The following is a 21,669-nucleotide window of genomic DNA, read 5'->3' on the forward strand; positions in this document are numbered from 1 at the left end:
GCTCTGTCCCCCTGTCCCTGAGCTGTGTGTGACAGAGCTCTGTCCCCGCAGTGCCGCCCAGCCTGGACAACGCGGAGGGCACGGAGGAGGTGTTGGTGCTGCGGGGCGGCGTGGCCACCCTGGGCTGTGTGAGCGATGGCTCCCCTGTCCCCAGCGTGTCGTGGCTCAAGGACGGGCTGGCCCTGCGCCTCGGGGCTCGCCTGAGCTCCAGCAGGCACGGGATGGTGCTGCAGGTGCTGAGGGCGGAGCCTGCGGACACGGGCGGATACACCTGCGTGGCCTCCAACGCTGCCGGACAGAGCAGCAAGCACTTCGTCCTGAAGGTGCTGGGTGAGTGGTCACCTCACAGCGTGAGCAGTGACATGACACTTAAAACAGCTTCAGGGATAAGGAGTATTTCATAGGCTCACAGTATCCCAGCATGATTTGGGTTGGGAGGCACCTTAAAGCCTATCCAGTTTCACCCCCTGCCATGGGCAGGGACACTTTCCACTATCCCAGGTTGCTCCAAGCCCTGTCCAGCCTGGTCGTTTCAATAAATGATAAATGAGAGAAATAAGGAAATGAAAGATACCTAAAGATGTGTGAATGTGCAATGCAGTATGTATTTCCCAAGTACTGAAATGTGCTATAATTAATATAACCATATGCTATAAATTAGTATCTTTGCTTAGCAGAAATTCAGTTTGACAGGAAGATGCGCAGCTGAAAGCACAACAGTTAAAAGGCTGATAAATATATTTGCTGAAATTATATATGTTTTACCTGTGTTTTTGAAAACATTTTCCAACTAGTAGTACTAAATCATAAAATTAATAGGCAGATTCAGATAGAAATTACCTGACTTCCTCAGTGAGTTCATGATACACAGAAATAATTTAATGTAGACTAATTCTACAGACTCTACCCACAAGATCATGTTTTCAGTTGGTTTTTACAGGTGTTTTGAGTCCATAAAGAACTAGAATGTTTTTCCTTCCACAGAGCCGCCTCGTATTAATGGTTCAGATGAACCAGAAGAGCTCTCTGTCATTGTTAACAACGCACTTGAGCTTCTCTGCATCTCCTCTGGCATCCCAGTGCCCAAAATCTCATGGATGAAGGATGGGCGCCCACTGCTGCAGACTGACAATATTCACGTGCTAGGAGAAGCCCTCCGAATAACCAGTGCTCAGGTAGTGTTTGTTTCAAAACAGGCTCAGTTCTGCAATCTCTAAAATGGTTCCTGCCTTAGGACCATCCTCAGAGGTGTCCTAAAAACCCCTAAAATTCACCCACCTGCATTGGTGGTTAGAGAAGGGTCCAGGGCAAACAAGCTTTGAAAACCTGAATCAATAAACTAAGGTTGGATCCAGCTGTGGATGCCCAGGTGAAGTTCCCCAGACAGAAGTGGGATAGGGCTTGGGATTGATTGCTGCTTGTTTTGTTTGTAAGACCAACACTTCTGGGCTGTACAACGAGGAGTTTATAGGAAGGAGAAACCATCAAGATGTTAATGACACTGTGCACAAAAGTATTTCCCCAGTGCCCAAACCTGAGCCTTCCTTAGATGGATCGCTACAGCCAGTTCCATCTTTAGTGCTGGAGACACATTATCCAGAGAGATCTTATGGAGTCCTGCAACTCCTGAGCCATCTCTGAGTAACCCCATCACAGTAAAATAAAGAAGTATTCAAGAACTTCATCACTTTCTTTCCAGGAATTCTGTATCGCCTGTGCTTGTGTTCAGGTGCTGCCTGTTGTATGTTGTTACTGTGTTTGTATTTCTTGGTTTTGCTGAATTTTTCCCATAATCTGAGGTTTCTGCTGAAGTTGTCCCTGTGTTTCCAGGTGGAGGACACAGGAAGATACATGTGTTTGGCATCTAGCCTGGCAGGGGATGATGATAAGGAATATTTGGTACGAGTGCATGGTAAGTTTAACTTGGGGGGAAAAAAAAAATTCTTCAAAGTGTAAACTGCTAAGGTACATGTCAGCATCTCATTTAACAAACACATATTCCTAAAGATGAAATACTCTGTGATACTATACCATATGGTCATAATTAATGTTTCTGGTTAAGGATGGTTATTCTGAATGTGATATACAATTAGCAGGGAAGTTCCACCTGATTTCTGTTACAATTCCAAGTCTTATTTTGAATATCCAGGAAGCTCACAGATGTCAGTATTTGGCTGGATCAAGTTTCTTGTGCTCACTCTATAGAGATGTGAAATATACTGATGTATTTAACACAGGTATTGAGAGGAAGAACTAATTAATGATACCACAGCTTTGCATTTATTTTAAACTTGAGATAAATGGGAAGTTTTCAATAAGTAGTCCTCCTGATGGTTCATATGTGTGGTGTTGATTTTGTTCTCTGTCTTTGTGCCAGTCCCCCCCAACATCGCTGGTGCCGGAGGGCCCCAGGAGGTGGCAGTGCTGCAGAACAGCCAGGTCATTCTGGAGTGCAGGTCGGACGCTGTGCCTCCTCCCACCATCTCCTGGCTGAAGGACGGAGAGCTGCTGGAGGTACCGAGGCTCCAGCCTTCGTGCTGGCCTTTTGCTCCCTGCACTTGTCACAGCAGTGCTCGAGGTCTCTTGCTCCGCTCACTCTCCCCTCAGCCCGAGTTACGTGCCTGGAACTCACAGCAGCTGGGTAGCCCCAGTGCCACTGCAGTCAGCCCCAACTGAGCCCCCAGAGCCAGCAGGCATGTGAAGTGGCCATCCCGCTGTTACCTGTTCTTTTTTCCTTTAGGGGGATCCCTTGCTCCTCCTGGATCCTCTGAGCAATGCTAGAAGCCTTCGGTAAACTCCTGAATGGCTTCCCAGGAAAGGTAGCTGAGACAAGACTGCACTCTGTGTTTCCTTTGGCTATATTATGCATCCTCCTACTCTAGTAGCATTTAGAAAGGAATTGAAATTCTTTAAAAGAAAATGGGTTGCTAATCACCAGATTTTGTACCAAGTGCATTCTTCCCACTCAGAATTCCATAGTGCCAAGACGCTGGCAAGGCAGAGAGTCTTTGCTGGTTGAGAGACAATTAGCAAGATGAGGATGGTTTATACAGAAAGAATTTTTTTCCTTCCCATCCTTGGGATCACTCACAGGTGCTTTTCAACTAAATATTGAAGTTCAGTTATTAATTGAACTTCATTAAAATTTTCTCTCAACCTTTATTCATTAATAAAGAGGAAGCAAATACAGATTATGAATCGTCTCCCTTAACTGTGATTCATCACTAAACCTTCACCCAAGTTTCCGCTTGTTTCCTTTCCTCTGACATGCCATTCCTCAGGCTCTTTCTCTGTGGTAGATTTAGAAGAATTAAATATTACTGGAAGAAGGATGTGGTGGGTGAACATGTCTTACAAAGTGCTGCTAGGGACCATGATCTTAATGTAGCCCAGGAACCAGCTGGAAACAAATTTAACAGGAACATTCTACTCCTGGACAGTTAATTCTTTAATTGGGTAGTGGGGTTTTTTAATGAAAAGGATGAACAAGGCATGGAAATAAAGTATATGAATGCTTTTTGCCGTAGCCTTCATTGGAGAGCTTGTGTTTTAAAAGCAATGCTTAGCGAACATAAACCATGAAAAGCAGCTGCTGTTAAAAACATTCACCAGGAAACGAAAGTAGAGGAAATACTGAGGTGCTCAGCCAGTAACCTGGAAATTATCTTTGCACTGCTGGTTCTCCTCCTGCCTTGTGAATTCTTGTCAGAATGTGAGGACTGAGGCTTCTTGGGACCTTAAAGCCCATCCAGTTCCACCCCCTGCCATGGGCAGGGACACCTTCCACTAGCCCAGGATGCTCCAAGCCCCGTCCAACTTTCCAGGGATCCAGGGGCAGCCACAGCTTCTCTGAGCACCCTGTGCCAGGGCCTCCCCACCCATGAGCTGATATTCTAGACATCAGGAGAAATCAGTGTCCTCCCCAATGCCTGGTTGCTTTCTCAACCCCAAAGAAATGTAACAGCTGACTAATCCTGAGCATCTGGAAATGGGTGTCCTTGGGTGTGGGAAGAGAGGTGAGGAGCTCCTTGGCAAATCATCCCCCTTGCCTGGAAAAGTGAAGGCGTCACAGTGACGAGAGGGCTGGAGAAAGGCAGGTTCTTGGCCTGCAGTGTTATTTCAATTTAAGTATCACTGGTTTTGTGAAGCAGCCTTGTTGTGGGGGGTGTCATTCCTCCTGCTTTTGTTGTCTTCCAGTGAGCAGATTTTGAGGTGTCAGGCCTGCCCTAGTCCATCTCTGTATCCTGAGTGATGGAATTGTGCAGCACCACCTTCTCTGGCAGCAGAACTATGGAAAGATCTGGCCTCCAGCAGCTTTGGAGTTCTGGCACTCTTCAGGGATTTTGGAAATGCACTTTGAGGGTTAAGAAAAGAAGTAGATAGGAGCCTCCTGGCCTAACCTGTCTTTTTTCAAACACTTCAAGACTTGCTGAATTTGTATTTTTTTTCCGAAGTCGGTTTTCTGGATTACTTTGAGTAGAGCCTAAGGATTAAGTTACAGCTTCATCCCCTGTCTTATGTCATCTCTAGGTTTCTGTATTTAGAAACCATCACACAGGTTGTGTTCTCAACAGGAAAGGCCAGTGATTGCCCAAAATCTGTCAATAACCCACCCTGCTAGTGAATTGGGTCACCTGAGAGCTCCAGCCCTGCACTGCAGCCTTGGAGCTGGTGCCTGGTGTGAAGCAGGCTACCAGCGTGCTACTGCAGAACCAGAGGAGTTTCACTTCTCTGGGATGCCCTTCTCAGACTCTCTAACCAGAAGAGTAGATGGGAATGTCAGCTTTCAATTCCATCCAGAGGGTGGCACATACTGGAAAAGCTGAGTTTGTGCTCTTTTTCCTGCTGGTTTTTATCCAGTCAGGTCTCTGAGCACTCGTAGCTGATGTTGCTGTCAGTGATTGATGCAGGCACGACCCAGGCTGGGTATGGTAACAGTGCTCTCACTGAACTGGCTCCTGGCAGGGGCGGTGGAGTCACTGTAGCGCTGGGAAGAGGGGCAGCCTGTGCCCAGAACTGCTGGCTGGTGAACTCCCGGCTGGTAAACTGAGCTGGCTAAGCCTGTGCTGCCTCCCACCTGAGCCAGTCTGTGATGCTGGAAGAACAGTGTAGAGAAACTTCTATTCCTTCTGCCTGTGGAGTGCATAGATCATAAAGATATTAAATTAATCATGTGCTATTAGCTTCCCCTTCCATTAAAACTCCAGAGCCCTTTGGCTCTGTAACAGCTGCCTCCTTCAGGCACAAGCCCCAGCAGGGGTTTCAATGGAGAGCCAGTAAGCAGTGATAAGTTTTGAAAACTACCCTCTTCTCTTCAGGGATGTAAAGGCAGCAATGAGTTTGGTCCCTGGTTTATCGGTGCCCTTCTCTCCTGGCTTTTATTGCTGTGCAGCGGAAGGATGTTCAGTGCTCACGAGAGGCCAGCAGTGAAGCTCTAAACCCCTGCCTGTGTCTGTGTGCCCACAGGGAGGCCCCCGGCTGCGGATCCTGTCCAGCGGGAGGTACCTGCAGATCAACAACGCCGAGCTGGGTGACAGCGCCAGATACACCTGTGTGGCCAGGAACGTGGCAGGGGAAACCACCAGGGAGTTCCTGCTGGCAGTGCACGGTAACGTCATGGAGCAGCCTCAGGCAGCTTGGGCTTTGCATGGCGTTTCTGCAGGAGCTCAGGCAGCAGGGACTGAGCATTTCTGGTTGCTTTCCAGGCACGTGTTGGCCACTCAGGCCATGCCCAAACTGTGGGGCCATGTGCACGGCCTCGTGTCCCACTGCCAAGTCCACAGCTGGCCCCCAGACTAAGGGACCTGCTGGGCACTCCCCATGGCTCACTCTCCATCCATCTGTGCTTCTGTGAGCAGGGGCTGCATCCAGCCATCATCTGACATGGAGTCAGGATACATCCAGAGCGAACACCCATGTCCAGGACTGACAAACACTCTTGGACAAACCCAGAGCAATTGTTAGAAGCATTTGACTGGCACCTTGGGAACAAGGTTTCACAGCTGGCTTGGCCACCACTTTGGCAGGTTACTTGAGAGCTGTGGCAGCTTCTCTGCACCTGGAGAGGACAGGGCTTGAGAGGCCTTATGCTCGATACTTGTCCTGTGCTACCATAGCCCTGAGCTCCATTTTAAACCTTTTTATTTTCTCACCTCTAGTCTGATGAGAAGCTGTTCTACTCTCACAGTCAGGTGACTGGAGGGAACTTTTTCCCTTTTTCTGTTCTGTTCCCAGCCCAGTCACGTGGGCCCTGCCTTACACTGTGCTCCCAATGATTTGCCTTACCTGGTCCAGCTGAAGTCCTTTTTTGTCAGAGAGTAATCAGGAAGCAAGGGTATCCCCACTAACTTAGCTTGCTGAATTCCATGTGCTGAACTCCCACTGTTTTAGCTCAGTGATGCCCTTTGCACTAACTTGCAGAGCTGACCTTTGCAGTGCACTTCAGCCAAACTTTCTTTCTCCTTCCCTGCTGCACCTTGGCAATTACCATCGCCCAGAATGGTAAGAAATTTGTTCCTGTCTTTCCAGTGACCCCAAACCTGCTGCTGCACCTCTTTTCATGTGTTCAGTTTCAATCATGGCAATGTAGAATTACTTCCTTTGTATTATCAGCAATTCTCCCTTGCAGTGGCTCCCACGATCCGGAGCAGCCCCCAGACTGCTGTGGTGCACATCAATGCCTCTGCCCTGCTGGAGTGTGCTGCAGAAGGAGTCCCAGCCCCCAGGATCACCTGGAGGAAGGATGGGGCTGTTTTTACTGGAAACAGTTCCAGGTATTGTCCAGAAGTCAGCATAAATATTCTTCATTGCTATTTAAGAACATATTTATTACAGAAACTTAATTAGACATGAAATTGTTCTACAGAAAAGTAGCAGCACCAAAGGTTTCACCCTTTTGCTGTTAAGAAGGATAAAAAAACTCCTTTGGCAACCAAATATAATAATAATTATTCTGACATTAGAGATTTTGAGCAGTAAATGTGAAAGATCTTTAGATTTTTATATATACACAGACTTTTAGGATGAAGCCAAGCAATTCACGCAGACCAAAAGCTATTCTGTACTTTCTAATACATGAAACTTTTTATACATGTTCTAGTACCAACTTTTATTATAGTGAATGGTTTCTGTCTTCTGACTGTTTTATAGGGAAGTAGTTTGGTATTTTCTAGAACTGAGCAAATGCTAAGGAATTCTGTTATATTGCAAAGAAAAAGTACAGGCATTAATTAGGGTTTTTAAGGTTAAATGAGAAACCATAAAAAAGGGGGTTGGCTGTTTTCTGTAAATCCAGTATAATTTATGTGAAATCACCATGTCAGCCAGATTTCATCATTTCTTTGGGAAATGGATGTGCTGGGAAAGAGTAAAATATGTGATAAATAAAACTCTGCGCCCCGATGAACGCATGGCACATTTAGGCCGTTGGTTGTGTCTCCTGAGTCATCTCTTGCTCTGCGCTGCCAGGGCAGCCCGTGGCCCTGTGGATGGATGGTGGGCAGCACCATTTGCTCTGTTGCAGGTATTCCGTGTTGGAGGATGGGTCCCTGCACATCCCCTGGGCACAGGTGGCTGACTCGGGCAGATATGTGTGCATGGCCACCAACGCCGTGGGCAGCGAGCGCCGGCGCGTCGACCTGCACGTCCTTGGTAAAGCTTGGGGCTGAAGCCGCTGACAGCAGGTTTCTTCTGCCAGAGGCAGTTTCAGTTTAGCCCCTTCTTAGCTGCTCTGGTAAAAAAAAAAAAAAAGGGAGAAATGTACAGTCTTAGGAATACATCCCAAGTATTCCTGAGAATGAACTATTTATTCCTTATCCTGAACTAGGAAGACTTGACGCACCCCGTGCTCTGTGTTAATCGGTTTACTGCTGTCAAATCAGTCTTTATAAAAATTAAGTCAATGTGTTCAGACAGTTCAGCTCAACATATTTAGGTGTGAGAGAAATGTGTGGGTGTGCATATATATGTGTGTGTGTGTGTGTGTGTAATTGTTCTAAATAATTAGGCTTTGTTTGTCCTTAGTTCCTCCAGCTATTGCTCCTGGGCAGACGAATATCACAGTTACTGTAAATGTGCAAACCACTTTGCCTTGTGAAGCCACTGGAATTCCCAGACCAGTAATTAGCTGGAAAAAGAATGGGCATCTGCTTAGTGTTGACCAGAACCAGAATACATACAGGTGAGAGGTGTTTTCTGTTTCACTTTGGGTTTTAAGTTTTCAGGGATGATTTTGGCACTTGAAAAATCTAGCTGTGCTTAAACACTACCTTGTCTAGCCAGCAAATTCAGTGGGCTGATTACCTGAGAAGGAAAGAAGTATTTTAATGGCTTTTACTTTCTTTTTCCTTTGTTCAGACTTCTGTCTTCAGGTTCCTTAGTAATCATTTCTCCCACTGTGGATGACACTGCTGTCTATGAGTGCTCTGTGTCAAATGATGCAGGAGAAGATCAAAGAGCAGTTGAGCTCACTGTTCAAGGTACAGGGGATATTGCTATTACATGTGTGTGGCACCCAGAACTTCCTTGAGGTGTTCCAATGTTGAGATGAGATTTTTATTTCATTCCTCTTTGATACTGATATCCATAAGTCTCTGGTGTTTCCAAGGATTTGTAACAAGGGAACATGGGCAAATAACCTTTGCCCTGCTCTTCATTTTCAGTGCCCCCATCCATAGCAGATGAAGCCACAGAGCTCCTGGTAACAAAGCTGTCTCCAGTTGTGGTTTCCTGCACCGCCTCTGGAGTTCCCATCCCCTCAGTTCATTGGACCAAAAATGGCATCAAGTTGCTTCCTAGAGGAGATGGCTACAGAATTCTCTCTTCAGGTAATGTGCTGCAGGAAATCAGTGCAGTCAGGCACATCTGTAAGTAATGAATTACAGAAATGCAAACAATCCCCCAAAGATCCCCTCTCCAATGGCTTGGAATGAAATGAGGGATGCTGCAAGGGAGCACCTGTGTCTCGAGGATACTCTGCATGTTGTGGTGCTCTCTCTGCCCCAGGAGCTGTGGAGATCCCCTCTGCCCAGCTGGCCCACGGGGGCAGGTACACCTGCGTGGCCCGGAACGCTGCGGGCTCTGCCCACAGGCATGTCACTCTGCATGTGCATGGTAAGATGGAGGCTGAAGAGCAAGGCTGTTCTGGCAGCCAGCATTGCTACTTCAGCCTGCTCAGGTTGTGCAATTTTAGTGCTCTTCTGTATTTTCCTAGCCTTGAATGTTCTGCTTTTCCTTTTTCTTTCATTCCACAGAGGCGCCCATTATACAGGCCCAGCCGGGGGCGTTGGATGTCATTGTGAACAATCCCATTGTGCTGCCCTGTGAGGCCACAGGCACTCCTCAGCCTGTGATCACATGGCAGAAGGAGGGCATCAACATCATCACCACAGGTATCCTCCCAAAGCCTGGGACCCCGCCTGCTCCCATGACACAGACACCCATTTTCTTTTCTGAAACTTGGGTTCCTCCTCTCCGTTCATTTAAAACCAAACATCAAACCAGAAGTGGCATACTTCAATTATATTCGCTTTAGGGAACAGTTACATCATCCAGCCAAGTGGCAGTTTGCAGATTGCCAGAGCAGCTGTGGAAGATGGTGGCACATACATGTGTGTTGCTCAGAATCCAGCTGGCACTGCTCTGGGGAGGATCAAGCTGAAAGTTCAAGGTAAATCACCTTTTCAATGCCTTCTCTTGGTCCAAACACAATTCTGAGCAATAGAAAGGGACCTAAGTGCTTTCCTGTTTGATGTGATGCTGAACAGAGCCCAGCAGGTTTATTTTAGTTTGATGTCTGCTTTAGGATATGCTTTTAGAATTATTTTCACTAAGATATAAAGTGTTCCATGCTTCTTACAGCATCTACTTCTTTTAATAATTGTCTTTGTTCCTTCCAGTTCCTCCGGTTATCAAGTCCCACGTGAAGGAATACGTCATTGCTGTTGATCAGTCTGTCACTCTGCAGTGTGAGGCTGAAGGCTACCCTGGGCCAGAGATCAGCTGGCATAAGGATGGGCAGCAGATAACAGAGTCCATGCGAAGGAGGATCCTGAGCACAGGAGCTCTGCAGATCCTGTTTGTGCAGCCCGGGGACGGCGGCCGCTACACCTGCACAGCGGCAAATCCCGCGGGATCCAGCACCTCCAGCACGGAGCTCACCGTGCACAGTGAGGAACTCTTCTGGGAGGGTGGGGGGCACTGCAACGGCTGGTCCAGACAGGCTGAGGACTCCCCACCCCTGGAAGTGTCCAAGGCCAGGTTGGACGGGGCTTGGAGCAACCTGGCTAGTGGAAGGTGTCTCTGTGCATGGCAGGAGGTTGGAATGAGATGGGCTCTAAGGTCCCTTCCAGCCTGTCACGATCCGCTAATGCAAGCGGGGGTCGTGATGGTTCGTTTATCGATCTCAGAGTGTAAAAGGACACAAGAGATTTCAGTTTTAATCAAAACAGTGCACCTTTATTAAGTGCCCACAACACAGTAATGCAATAGAAGAGAGTAAGAGAGAGAGAGAGAGAGAAACAAAGTAGAGAGGGGGAAAAAGAGAGGCAATAGCTACCAACGGATGAGACGAAGTCCTCGTGGTCTTCCGCCAATAGATTCGTCTTCTTTCCATGGGGAGATCTCTGACTCGGTTATTTCAGAAGGTCCCTTTATAGTCCTTTTCAGAAGCGAGGGGCAACTGGCCAAGAGGTTGGGAAATCTACAGCCATTGTTATGGGGTCCGTTGCTTTGGGAAGCAGGTACAGGACAGACGTACAAGACAGGTGTATTGGAGAGGTGTACAGGACAGGTCATTCCTTTCCGCTTTGGCGCAGTCCTTCCCGCCTGGGCAGCAAGAACGGCGCAGTCCATTGTGACCTGCACTAATTTTCCTCAGGAATGTGTACCAGTTCCCAGTGGGCACACCTGTAGGCCACACTTGGCAGACAATCCCACCTCAGCCAGGCCAGGACTCCTGTGTTCAGTCTCTATCCTTGGCGATGATCGTGAGGCAGATGAGGGATCTTCGGACTGTCTCTTACACAGCCCAAACCATCCTGTTATTCTGTGATAAGTGGGACTGTAGGGAAACAATGTGTATCAGCGTGACCCCACAGAGAGTACGGAGCTAGGGATGTCCAGGGAGGAGTTCAGAAAAAACTGTGCTACTTAATATAGGGGAATGTTACTGAGTTGTAATATTGGCCAGTTGCTTGAATTTCAGCACATGGTCACTGATGGACATGGACAATCCAGAAGGTCCAGACAGGGGTTTTTTCAGTCCAGTGTTGTGCTTGGATAATACCCAGAAAAAATGTTTCTAATGTCCTCCCCACAGTTCCACCCAGGATCCACAGCACGGATACACAGTACACGGTCACGGAGAGCTCCCAGGCTGTTCTGTCCTGTGTGGCTGAGGGGATCCCAACACCAACAATTAACTGGAGGAAGGACAACATGCTGTTAAGAGAGACAGTGGGAAAATACCAGACTGTGCCTGGTGGAGACCTCATTTTGGACAACGTTGTTGTAAGTTCCCTAAAGCTAAGCTATTACTGGACACATTTGGCAGTGATAAGATCCGCTTCTGGGTTAGTCATTGTTTTATTTTGATTTCTTGTTCTTAGTGTTCCAAAATAATTTTAAAAGTTTCATTTTCCACTGGGGAGTAAACTCTATGAAGAATTTGTAGTGGTAAATCCCCAGAAAGGGTAAAAAGAAGTGTTGGTCATCCTTCAAATTTAGGGAAGTGGAAGAGCTCAGCTGAGCATTTCTGCTGAATGCTTGTTCCAAACCTTTCAGGATTCTCTTACTGATACAAGTGGTGTGTGCTGAAGGATATATCCGAGCTGTAGGATATATCCCAGCTGAAATTTCCCCATCATGTTTCCTTCCAGCCTGAAGACTCTGGCAGTTACACCTGCATTGCCACCAACACTGCTGGGGAGGACACGCACACGGTCACCCTGACAGTCCACGTGCTCCCAGCTTTCACTGAACTGCCTGGAGATGTAGCCTTGACCAAAGGAGAACAGCTCAGGTTAACCTGCAAAGCAACTGGGATACCTGTCCCCAGAATAACGTGGACCTTTAACAATAACATCATTCCAGGTGGGTCCCTGATGGTCATTTGGCTGCAGAGTTGTTTTCCCCTGTGCAGCATTGCAGCTTAGGGCAGGGAATAAGAAAACTCTAGCTGGAATAAACTGTTAGTGATTGTGTGAGGAGTATCTTTAGTGTTATGCAATCATGTACTTAAACTGCCTCTGAGACAAAGCTATAAGGAAGGTAATTAAGAAATCATCCCTCTTCTGTTGCCAGTAATGGAACACATTAAAAACATTCATATCTGATGGTATTTACTCAGCATCCAGCCACTGATGCTCAAAATTAAGGGGCAGCTGAAGTGAATGGGTGCTTGTGGGCACGTGTCACTGCAGGGGCTTTCTGTGCATTCCTGGAGGGCCTCTGAGCTGTGCTGCTGAGCAGTGCACAGATTCAAATGCTCCTGTGAGCTGTGTCTGTTTCAATCCCTGGAATGACCCTTTCCCTGCTCTGCCTGCAGCGCAGTACGACGATGTCAATGGGCACAGTGAGCTGCTCATCGAGAGGGTGTCCAAGGAGGACTCTGGGACCTACGTGTGCTCTGCAGAGAACACAGTGGGCTCCATCAAGGCCATTGGCTTCGTGTACGTCAAAGGTAGGTGAAATTCAGCAGCTGTGGTCATTGCTGGGCAATGTAACCATTGGGTTTGGATGGTGGAGTCAGAATGGGATGAGTGGGAAGGGACCTTAAAACTCATCCAGTGCCACCTCCTGCCATGGGCAGGGACACCTTCCACTAGCCCAGGCTGCTCCAAGCCCCACCCAACCTGAGCTTGGACACTTTCCAGGGATCCAGGGGCAGCCACAGCTTCTCTGGGCAACCTGTGCCAGGGCCTCCCCACCCTCCCTGGGAACAATTTCTCCCTAATATCCAATTTGAACCTTCCTGCTGTCAGTTTAAAGCCATCCCCCCTAGTATTTAATACCTTGCTGATGGCTAAATGGGAAAAATCCGAACAGGTTGAAATTCCCCCTTCAGAAAGTCAGAGGTGAGTGATCCCTGCCAGCAGTTATCATTAAGGACATTTTATTTTGGCTCTACTATTTCTCTGCCATCCCTTGTTTTTTCAGAGCCTCCAGTCTTCAAAGGGGATTACCACTCCAGCCGAATCGAGCCCTTGGGTGGCAATGCCATGTTGAATTGTGAAGTCAGGGGAGATCCCCCTCCAACCATCCAGTGGAGCAAAAAAGGAGTGGGAGTTCAGATTAGCAACAGAATCCGACAGCTTGTGAATGGTTCCCTCGCTATCTACGGCACCGTGGTGAGTCCTGCCCTGATACTGAGTGTCTGCCTTGAACTTGATACTGATATTGCTGATCACGTTGGTTTGAAAGAGTCAGGCTAGCCATTTATCCTTTTTTGCTTTTACCTTTAACAAATGTTTTCATTCAGACTAGAATTAGATTCAAATTATTGAGGCAAAAACCCCCAGGGGGTCAGAGTTCTCTCTGCTTGTCAGAAGGACTGAATTTACATACTAATTGTTGGTGTGTGAGATCCTGGTCATGACCATTTAAATGGGACCTTTGCTCTTGACCTTAAGAGAGCTGTGTTCTACGGGTCAGCTGAAAAGCAGTTGCATTCTCCACGTGCAAATCTCTTATTCCAAATCTAGTTTCCTAATCTGAACAACAAGATCCCTATTTTTCCCCATGAACTCGTGTCTGCATTTCGAATTGGGGTTAAGATTCCCTGCCAGGTGGGGTCCTGTGAACTGAGCCCCTGTTTTGTTCCTCAGAATGAAGATGCTGGTGACTACAAGTGTGTGGCAACCAACGAGGCGGGCGTGGTAGAGCGCAGCCTGACACTGACCCTACAGAGTAAGGCTCAAAGGGAGACTTAATGCCCCTTATGGGAGTGAAAACCTGCCTGTGGGGAGGTGCAGGCAGCTCCTGGGAGAGTGTTGCAGGTTGGGCACTGCCCTGGAGGTTTGGACTCATCTCCTCTTCCATGGGATCGTAGAACAGCTTGGGTTGGAAGGGCCCTTAAAGATCACCTGCTGTGGGCAGGGACACCCTGCACTAGAGCTGGTTGCTCCTTGAACACTTCCAGGGCTGGGGCAGCCAGAGCTTCTCTGGGCATCTTTCATCATGAATATTTGAGAGTCTGGTCTAAGCTGTAATTGAGGTCAAAGAAGAGAGGAATGTAAAGGGCGGTTGAGCCTTAGAAACCAGTGTGGAATGGGCTGAATCACTCTCTGAAAGGGCCTGTTTCTCTTAGTTCACTCAATACAGCTGGAATAAACTAGACTCCCAACCTATCAATTAAGCAGGTTATATGAGGTGAATCCTAATTCTCACTGACAATATTTTATTTTTCGCAAAAATAATGTTAGAATTTTTCTTTGCTAGTAGGAGAATTTCTAAACATGCCCTTCCTACTATAGCCTCAAGCAGTGTGGGTCTGTTCTTTACCCCTCTGTTGTCTCTTGACATGATTAATAACATTTTCCTGTGGGTTTTATGAAAAACAACCCATTTTGGCAATAAAGAAGAGCATGTGCTCATGTAGCTGGGCCTTAATCTCCACTTCAGTGCTCAGATTGCTGCATATTCAAACCAGCCTATTGCTGGTGTTGTAACGTGTGTCTGTTTGGCGGCACTTGGGAATGTGGTTTCGTGGTGAACATCAATGGTGGTGCTGGGTTGATGGTTGGACTTGGTGATCTGAAAGGTCTTTTCTATCCTTAAGGATTCTGTGTTTCTGTTTTGCCAGTGGGGGGTCAGCAATAATAATTTTAGTCAAAGTAAACTGATTTAGGATTTCTCTGCGCTCGCTTTAATACTAAATCAATCAAACCTGCGCCCATGTGCTGTTGCCCCTTTATCTTCCAGGCCCCCCAGTGATCACTGTTGAACCGGTGGGGACCGTGCTGGAAGCCGGTGCCACGGCACTGCTGGACTGCCAGGCCAGAGGAGAGCCCCCTCCCACCATCAGCTGGTCCCGCCAGGGACAGCCTGTGCTGGGTGATGACAGAGTGACCCTGCTGCCCAACGGCTCCCTGCGCATCGCCGCGCTGCAGAGGGAGGACACCTCGGAGTACGAGTGTGTAGCCAGGAATCTCCTGGGATCTGTCCTCATCACAGCCCCCCTGACCGTGCAGGGTAGGTGCACAAAACATCAAAGAGTGACTTTGAAGCTGGTAGATGACAGCATTAATCTGGATCAGATGTGGTCAAGGTACATCTCGCCCACATTTACAGTTGAGATGTTTGATCTTACCTTCTTTATAAGCATTATAAGCTAAGGTAAGCCTAGTGTGAAGTGTCAGTGGGATCTCTTTCATTAAATTTTATTCCATTATGCTCATTCAGCTGGGAGAGACAGAGGCTGTGAAGGGTAAGAGACAAAAATAATAATGAAAGGGTTTTGAACAAGATCCCATCCTCAGAACACGTCATAACTGAACTGTGCCTCTAAAGAAAAGCACTTAGGAGCATACGCAGTAATTGTCTTTGAACTACGGTAAGAGATTTTTGCACAGAAATGACATGAAGTGAGTTGGATTTCCAAGGGTCAGGAAGTTCAGTTTTCACTTGTCTCTGTCAGCCTAAGAGAGCTGTAGGCACCAGCAGTGCCAGCAGCATCCCTGCTCCCCTTGCAGTGCACGGCGGGTTCTCCAGCTGGCTGGAATGGCGGGCGTGCAGCGTCACCTGTGGCCAGGGTGTGCAGGAGCGCGTCCGGCAGTGCGACAGCCCCGTGCCAGCCAACGGGGGCCGCGGCTGCCAGGGGCCCCACACCGACCTGCGCAGCTGCCAGCGCCAGCCCTGCCCAGGTACCGCTGCATCGCACAATCCCACACGGGTCTGGGTGGGAGGGACCTCAAAGCTCATCCAGTGCCATCCCCTGCCATGGGCAGGGACACCTTCCCCTAGCCCAGGGTGCTCCAAGCCCTGTCCAGCCTGGCCTTGGACACTTCCAGGGATCCAGGGGCAGCCACAGCTTCTCTGGGCACCCTGTGCCAGGGCCTCACCACCCTCACAGGGAACAATTCCTTCCAAATACCTGATCGAAATCTCTCATCTTTTAGTTTAAAACTTTTCCCCGTGTCCTATCACTGTCTGCCCATCTAAGTCTTTCTCCCTCTATTTTGTAAACCCTGTTTTAAGTACTGAAAAGCCACAATGAACCAATGCTTTTAATGTGCCTTGTATTAAGTGCCCAAACAATGAACTTTTATCACTATGGATCTTCATGGCAGATTAATTTTTCAAAGTAGTTGTAATTAATTTTGGATTTTGTGGAAAGAGGACATTTCAGTAAATACTGCAGAAATACTGTTTAATGAAAACTGGGCTTTTCTGGTCCTTAGTGGATGGGAGCTGGTCGGAGTGGGGGCTGTGGGAAGAGTGTTCAAGGAGCTGTGGCCAAGGGAACAGGACAAGGAGCAGGACCTGCAGTAACCCCCTGGCTCAGCACGGAGGGAAGCCCTGTGAGGGCAGTGCTCTGGAGTCAGTCATGTGCAATCTCAGGCCTTGCCCAGGTAAGAGAAGAGTAATTTAACCTTATTTGCATGAGGGGCTTCACATACTGGTCTCTTTGTTTCTCCAAACCCAAATTATCTGAGCTTATTTTTAGTTGTTCATTACTTTTTTTTTAATTGAATGGCTCTAGTTCTTAGAAACAGGAATCACAAATGTAAGTGTAAGAAATCTCAACAATTTCTTTTTTTTTCTTTTTTTGCACCAGTAAAAATATTAATTTTGTATTTTAATATTTTCCAGTACTTGTTACCCACATCCTCACAGTGTAAATTCTCTCTACTCTAAACCTGTCCTGCAAAGCCAGTTAAAATACGTAAAGAACCAAACCCAAACCACCAATTATTTAAAAGCTATGTTAAAGTGATTGTTAATAATTTAAGACTTTATCTGTATGTTTTCCTCTGTTGTTACAATTTTTAGCCACATTTTGCTCCCAACTACCTGAATGTTCAGGTTTCCTTCCTGTCACATGAGTATTTCCCACATTTGACAGGTTGTTGTTTATTCAGAGCCTTCACCACTGACGTGTTCCCTTCTGTACAATTGCAATGTTTGATTTTTTCCATTTTTCCCTGGTTCTGCTCCCACCGTGACGCAAAATGCTCATCCATGGGCCTGAGACTCACTTCTCTAGGTTTTGGCAGGAAAATCAGCTCTTGTTGCTGTTCTTTGGCAGCTTTTAGCCAGGCTGCCTCAGCCCCGCTCAGGCCCCCATCCTACCCAGGGGATTGGGAAAATGCGGATTTGATAAAGCGTTCAGTTCTGATGTTCCATGATGGTGGTGAGGTGATGTAGTCAGAAAACAGAAAGGAAAGAGTCAATCTCTGCTTGGCAAAGTGCTGATTGTTTGGGCCACTGCTCACGGCATTTCATGGGGGATCCGGGATATGCCGGGTGTGTGTCTGTCCTGGGCAGTGTGGGGGAATCTGGGATATGCTGGGTGTGTGTCCTGGGCAGTGTGGGGGGATCCGGGATATGCCGGGTGTGTGTCTGTGCTGGGGGCAGTGTGGGGGATCCGGGATATGCCGGGTGTGTGTCTGTGCTGGGGGCAGTGTGGGGGGATCCGGGATATGCCGGGTGTGTGTCTGTCCTGAGGGCAGTGTGGGGGGATCCGGGATATGCCGGGTGTGTGTCTGTGCTGGGGGCAGTGTGGGGGATCCGGGATATGCCGGGTGTGTGTCCTGGGCCGTGCCGAGCTGCGGTGCCGTTGCAGTGCCGGGCGAGTGGAGCCCCTGGGCGCCGTGGGGGCCGTGCAGCGCCACGTGCGGGAAGGGCACCCAGACGCGGCTGCGGCTCTGCGCCAGCCCGGCCCCGGCGCACGGCGGCCCCGCCTGCCGGGGCCCCGACACGCAGCTCCAGCTCTGCCACCGCCGGCGCTGCCCAGGTGAGACCAAACTTCTTCCCTTCCCATCCCCGCGTCTGCTTCGGGTGTGGTTAACACTTTCTGGTTCTAAAAGTCTAATTCCTGAAAAAACTCCCCTTCAAGCTTTTTATTGTCACTGACTCTGTCACTACTTAGCATCTGCTACAGACCCTACAAATGGGATTTCTTTCCCTATCCTTGTTGCTTTACTTTACAGAAGCTGCGTTTTCAATTATTGACAGTTAAATGATAGGTTTCCTAGATATTTGTTTTAAAAATTTTCTATGTTCTGTTATTCATTTATCCTTTTCTTCCACATTTCAATGAGTGGATAGGAAAAATCACAATCCTGAAATAGGACTTTTATATTTGGCTGAGTGCAGGGATAGTGGAGGGAAATTCCATGGATTTGGAACATGTCAGAGTGAGCCTTCTAGCTTCATGCTCCATCCTGCCAGATCTTACACTGAGTCCTTGCCGTGACCAGGAAGTGGTAGAAGGGAGAATGACCTTGTGATGGTGGACCTCAAAGCCCATCCAGTGCCACCACTGCCATGGGCAGGGACACTTTCCACTAGCCCGGGGTGCTCCAAGTCCCTTGCAGCCTGGCCTTGGACACTTCCAGGGATGCAGGGGCAGCCACAGCTTCTCTGGGCACGCTGTGCCAGGACCTCACCACCCTCACAGGGAACAATTCCTTCCCAATATCCATCTAACCCTGCACTCTGGCAGTGGGAAGCCATTCCCTTGTCCTATCCCTCCAGGTCCTTGTCCCAAGTCTCTCTCCAGCTCTCTTGGGGCCCTTTTAGTTACTGGAAGGGGCTCTAAGGTATCCCTGGAGCCTTCTCTTGTCCAGGTGAACCCCCCCAGCTCTCCCAGCCTGTCTCCAGAGCAGAGGGGCTCCAGTCTTGGGAGCAGCTCCGGGGCCTTCTCTGGACTCTCTCCAGCAGCTCCAGGTCCTCCCTGTGCTGGGCCCCAGGGCTGGGGCAGCTCTGCAGGTGGGGTCTCACCTGAGCAGGGCAGAGGGGCAGAATCCCTCCTCCCCTGCTGCCCACACTGGGGGATCAGCCCAGGGCATGGGGAGTTCTGGTCCGACCTCACATGGCCAGGGCTGGTCCAGCTCTCACCCATCAGCAGCCCCAGGTCCCCGGGGAGAAATCCCTGAGTAGCCAAGATGCTGTAGAGAGCCAGTGACATCCATGTTCAGTTTTCCCTGATGCAGCACTGCTGTGCTGTGTTACTCCTGGAGTCAGAGGCTGTAGCTGCCATGCCTCTCTCCGCAGTGGATGGGAAGTGGTCCCCGTGGAGCAGCTGGAGCGCCTGCAGCGTCTCCTGTGGGGGAGGCAGCAGGCAGAGGACGCGCCACTGCTCCGACCCAGCCCCGCAGTTTGGGGGACACAAGTGTGAGGGAAGTGACATACAAATGGATTTTTGCAACAGTGATCCTTGCCCAGGTAAGTGCTTTGGGTTGGGCTTTTTGCCTACTCGCTGGGTTTGGTTCTTTCCTTTTGGGAAAAAAAAATAAGAAGGCACTCTCCAACAGAAGTATTTTCCTAGCTTGACTGTCTGGTTTTAAATCGCAGAGGAAGATCAAATCTGACTTATTCTTGCAGTTCATGGCAACTGGGGCCCCTGGAGCAGTTGGGGAACTTGCAGTCGGACGTGCAATGGGGGCCAGGCGAGGCGGTACCGGAGCTGCGACAACCCACGCCCAGCCAGCGGTGGCAGGGCCTGTGCTGGGGCTGATGTGCAGATCCAGAGGTGCAGCACGGACCTGTGCCCAGGTCAGTGCTCACAACAGCAGTGGGAATGCAGCTTTCTCTGCAAGGCAGCAGGGTATATGTCACATAAGGAATGTTGACCATCTGTGGAAGTGTCCAAGGCCAGGTTGGACAGGGCTTGGAGCAACCTGGGACAGTGGAAGGTGTCCCTGCCTGTGGCAGGGTGTGGGACCAGATGAGCTTTGAGGTCCCTTGCAACCCAAACCATTCTGGGATTCTGTGTTTCTGAGGGCAGGAGTGTTCACACCTGCCCATTAAGATGGTTTAGTCGCCCTTTGAGCTATTCCTTTAGAACCTTGGTTCCTCCATGAAGGAATTGACTTCAGTATAACCGATGCAGCCTGAAACATTTAAACTGAAAAATTGCTTTCTTCATTCTTTATTCTGCAGTGGATGGAAACTGGGGGCAGTGGCAATCATGGAGCCAGTGCTCTGCTTCCTGTGGAGGAGGAGAGCAGACCCGGGTGCGCCTGTGCAGCAGCCCAGCACCATTAAATCATGGCCGTCCTTGCCCTGGGGACTCCTCCCAGATATCCAGGTGCAACACCCAAGCATGTCCTGGTGAGTATTTACAGCCTGCTCGCAGTGACAGTGTGGTGAAAGCCTGTGGCACTTCTGATTTCGCTGGTGCTCTCTCTCATCTTGGCAAGTTGACTGGGTAACTTAATATTTTGGGCTTAAATGTGCTCTGCAACTTAAGCTCAACTCTCTCTCCCCTAAAATACCCAACAGCGTGCATCACATGGGGTTGTGTTTTGCCTCTCCCTGCTCCCCTGCACAGGTGGGCCTGCACGTGCCAAGGGCAGCATCATTGGCAATATCAATGATGTGGAATTTGGGATTGCTTTCCTGAACGCCACGGTAATGGACAGCCCAGACTCTGACACCAGAGTGATACAGGCAAAGATCACCAACGTCCCTCGGACCCTTGGTAGGCCTCTTTGACTTTTACCAGTTTTTTCTCTAAATACACCAACACCTGTGGTCTTCTGGTTTAAATCTGAAGGGTTACACTAGTTCTAGGTCTTCATATTTAGCTCCTGTGCATATGGGTCCGTGTTGAGATCAAAGCTCCCTGATGTTCTGTGGTGTTTTCTTCAGGCCCAGCGATGAGAAAGCTCATTTCCATACTCAGCCCGGTTTATTGGACAACTGCCAAAGAAATTGGGGAAGCAATGAATGGGTTTACACTCACTGATGCTGTCTTCAAGAGAGAAACTCAGGTGGAGTTCGCAACTGGTGAGTTCCCTGGGATATACCAGCTCTTTCTGTGTCCAGTAAGCCAGATAGATGTTGCATTTCTGAAAAGACAGCAGGGGACCATTGCTGAAATTTGGGTCTTGTGCTTACACCAATATTTTCAGACTGACTGTGGCCTTCTGAGGCTTTATTCCAGCTTTTGGAGCTGTAGTTTGAAATGTGTTGTGTTTTTTCTCATGGTCATGGTACACCTTACAAAATGTAAATATAAATAACTAGTCAAGGGACTCCAGATCCTGTGTGGTTATTGGGAGTCTGTGTTTGGGATGTTTGATAAATCAGCGTGCTGTTAAACTGCCAGGTGAGATCCTGCGCATGACGCACATTGCCCGCGGCCTGGACGCGGACGGGGCCCTGCTGCTGGATGTTGTTGTGAGTGGCCACGTGCTGCAGCTCCAGTCGGTGGCTGATGTCAGTGTCAAGGTAAAGCTGCTCCAGGTACCACCCCTGCTTTTGTGCATCTGTACTCCTCTCACCCAGAGGAAAGCAGGAAACACTGAGTCCTGAAACCTGCTGTACTTGACTTGACTTCTTTTGTGCCTGGTTTAACTGATGCTGCTGATGTTGCCTTTGAAAGCAGAAAGTTCTCATGAGGTGTTGGTCTCTCAAGAGTGTGAGATGTTGGCAGGTAGTGTTGAGGAGGGTGTTCAGGGCAATTATTGATGGCTGGCATGTCAGTGTTGCTTTGGGCAGAGC

General features: G+C 48.7%; 1 protein-coding gene across 7 annotated transcripts in view; it reads left to right on the forward strand.

Moving 5' to 3' along the window:
• Nucleotides 1-21,669, forward strand: part of HMCN1 (hemicentin 1) — a 179,696-nt gene that overhangs the window by 141,431 nt on the left and 16,596 nt on the right. For all 7 annotated transcript variants that reach the window (XM_042033801.1, XM_042033800.1, XM_042033796.1 and 4 more), the window contains 29 exons: nucleotides 52-330; nucleotides 985-1,175; nucleotides 1,831-1,912; nucleotides 2,378-2,514; nucleotides 5,467-5,608; nucleotides 6,629-6,773; nucleotides 7,523-7,650; nucleotides 8,023-8,179; nucleotides 8,356-8,477; nucleotides 8,661-8,825; nucleotides 9,004-9,111; nucleotides 9,252-9,389; nucleotides 9,533-9,667; nucleotides 9,897-10,166; nucleotides 11,318-11,508; nucleotides 11,877-12,090; nucleotides 12,545-12,679; nucleotides 13,156-13,346; nucleotides 13,824-13,905; nucleotides 14,920-15,189; nucleotides 15,690-15,860; nucleotides 16,398-16,568; nucleotides 17,783-17,953; nucleotides 19,216-19,386; nucleotides 19,546-19,716; nucleotides 20,104-20,274; nucleotides 20,495-20,644; nucleotides 20,815-20,952; nucleotides 21,275-21,396. In XM_042033801.1, coding sequence (XP_041889735.1) covers nucleotides 52-330; nucleotides 985-1,175; nucleotides 1,831-1,912; nucleotides 2,378-2,514; nucleotides 5,467-5,608; nucleotides 6,629-6,773; nucleotides 7,523-7,650; nucleotides 8,023-8,179; nucleotides 8,356-8,477; nucleotides 8,661-8,825; nucleotides 9,004-9,111; nucleotides 9,252-9,389; nucleotides 9,533-9,667; nucleotides 9,897-10,166; nucleotides 11,318-11,508; nucleotides 11,877-12,090; nucleotides 12,545-12,679; nucleotides 13,156-13,346; nucleotides 13,824-13,905; nucleotides 14,920-15,189; nucleotides 15,690-15,860; nucleotides 16,398-16,568; nucleotides 17,783-17,953; nucleotides 19,216-19,386; nucleotides 19,546-19,716; nucleotides 20,104-20,274; nucleotides 20,495-20,644; nucleotides 20,815-20,952; nucleotides 21,275-21,396 — 4,718 coding nt within the window. The remainder of the gene's footprint in view (nucleotides 1-51; nucleotides 331-984; nucleotides 1,176-1,830; nucleotides 1,913-2,377; nucleotides 2,515-5,466; nucleotides 5,609-6,628; nucleotides 6,774-7,522; nucleotides 7,651-8,022; nucleotides 8,180-8,355; nucleotides 8,478-8,660; nucleotides 8,826-9,003; nucleotides 9,112-9,251; nucleotides 9,390-9,532; nucleotides 9,668-9,896; nucleotides 10,167-11,317; nucleotides 11,509-11,876; nucleotides 12,091-12,544; nucleotides 12,680-13,155; nucleotides 13,347-13,823; nucleotides 13,906-14,919; nucleotides 15,190-15,689; nucleotides 15,861-16,397; nucleotides 16,569-17,782; nucleotides 17,954-19,215; nucleotides 19,387-19,545; nucleotides 19,717-20,103; nucleotides 20,275-20,494; nucleotides 20,645-20,814; nucleotides 20,953-21,274; nucleotides 21,397-21,669) is intronic.

Source organism: Corvus kubaryi, unplaced genomic scaffold (assembly GCF_017639235.1).
Source record: "Corvus kubaryi isolate FWS band 111438036 unplaced genomic scaffold, C.kubaryi_AGA036_p1.0 37361, whole genome shotgun sequence".
In the NCBI taxonomy this organism is placed as follows: domain Eukaryota; kingdom Metazoa; phylum Chordata; class Aves; order Passeriformes; family Corvidae; genus Corvus; species Corvus kubaryi.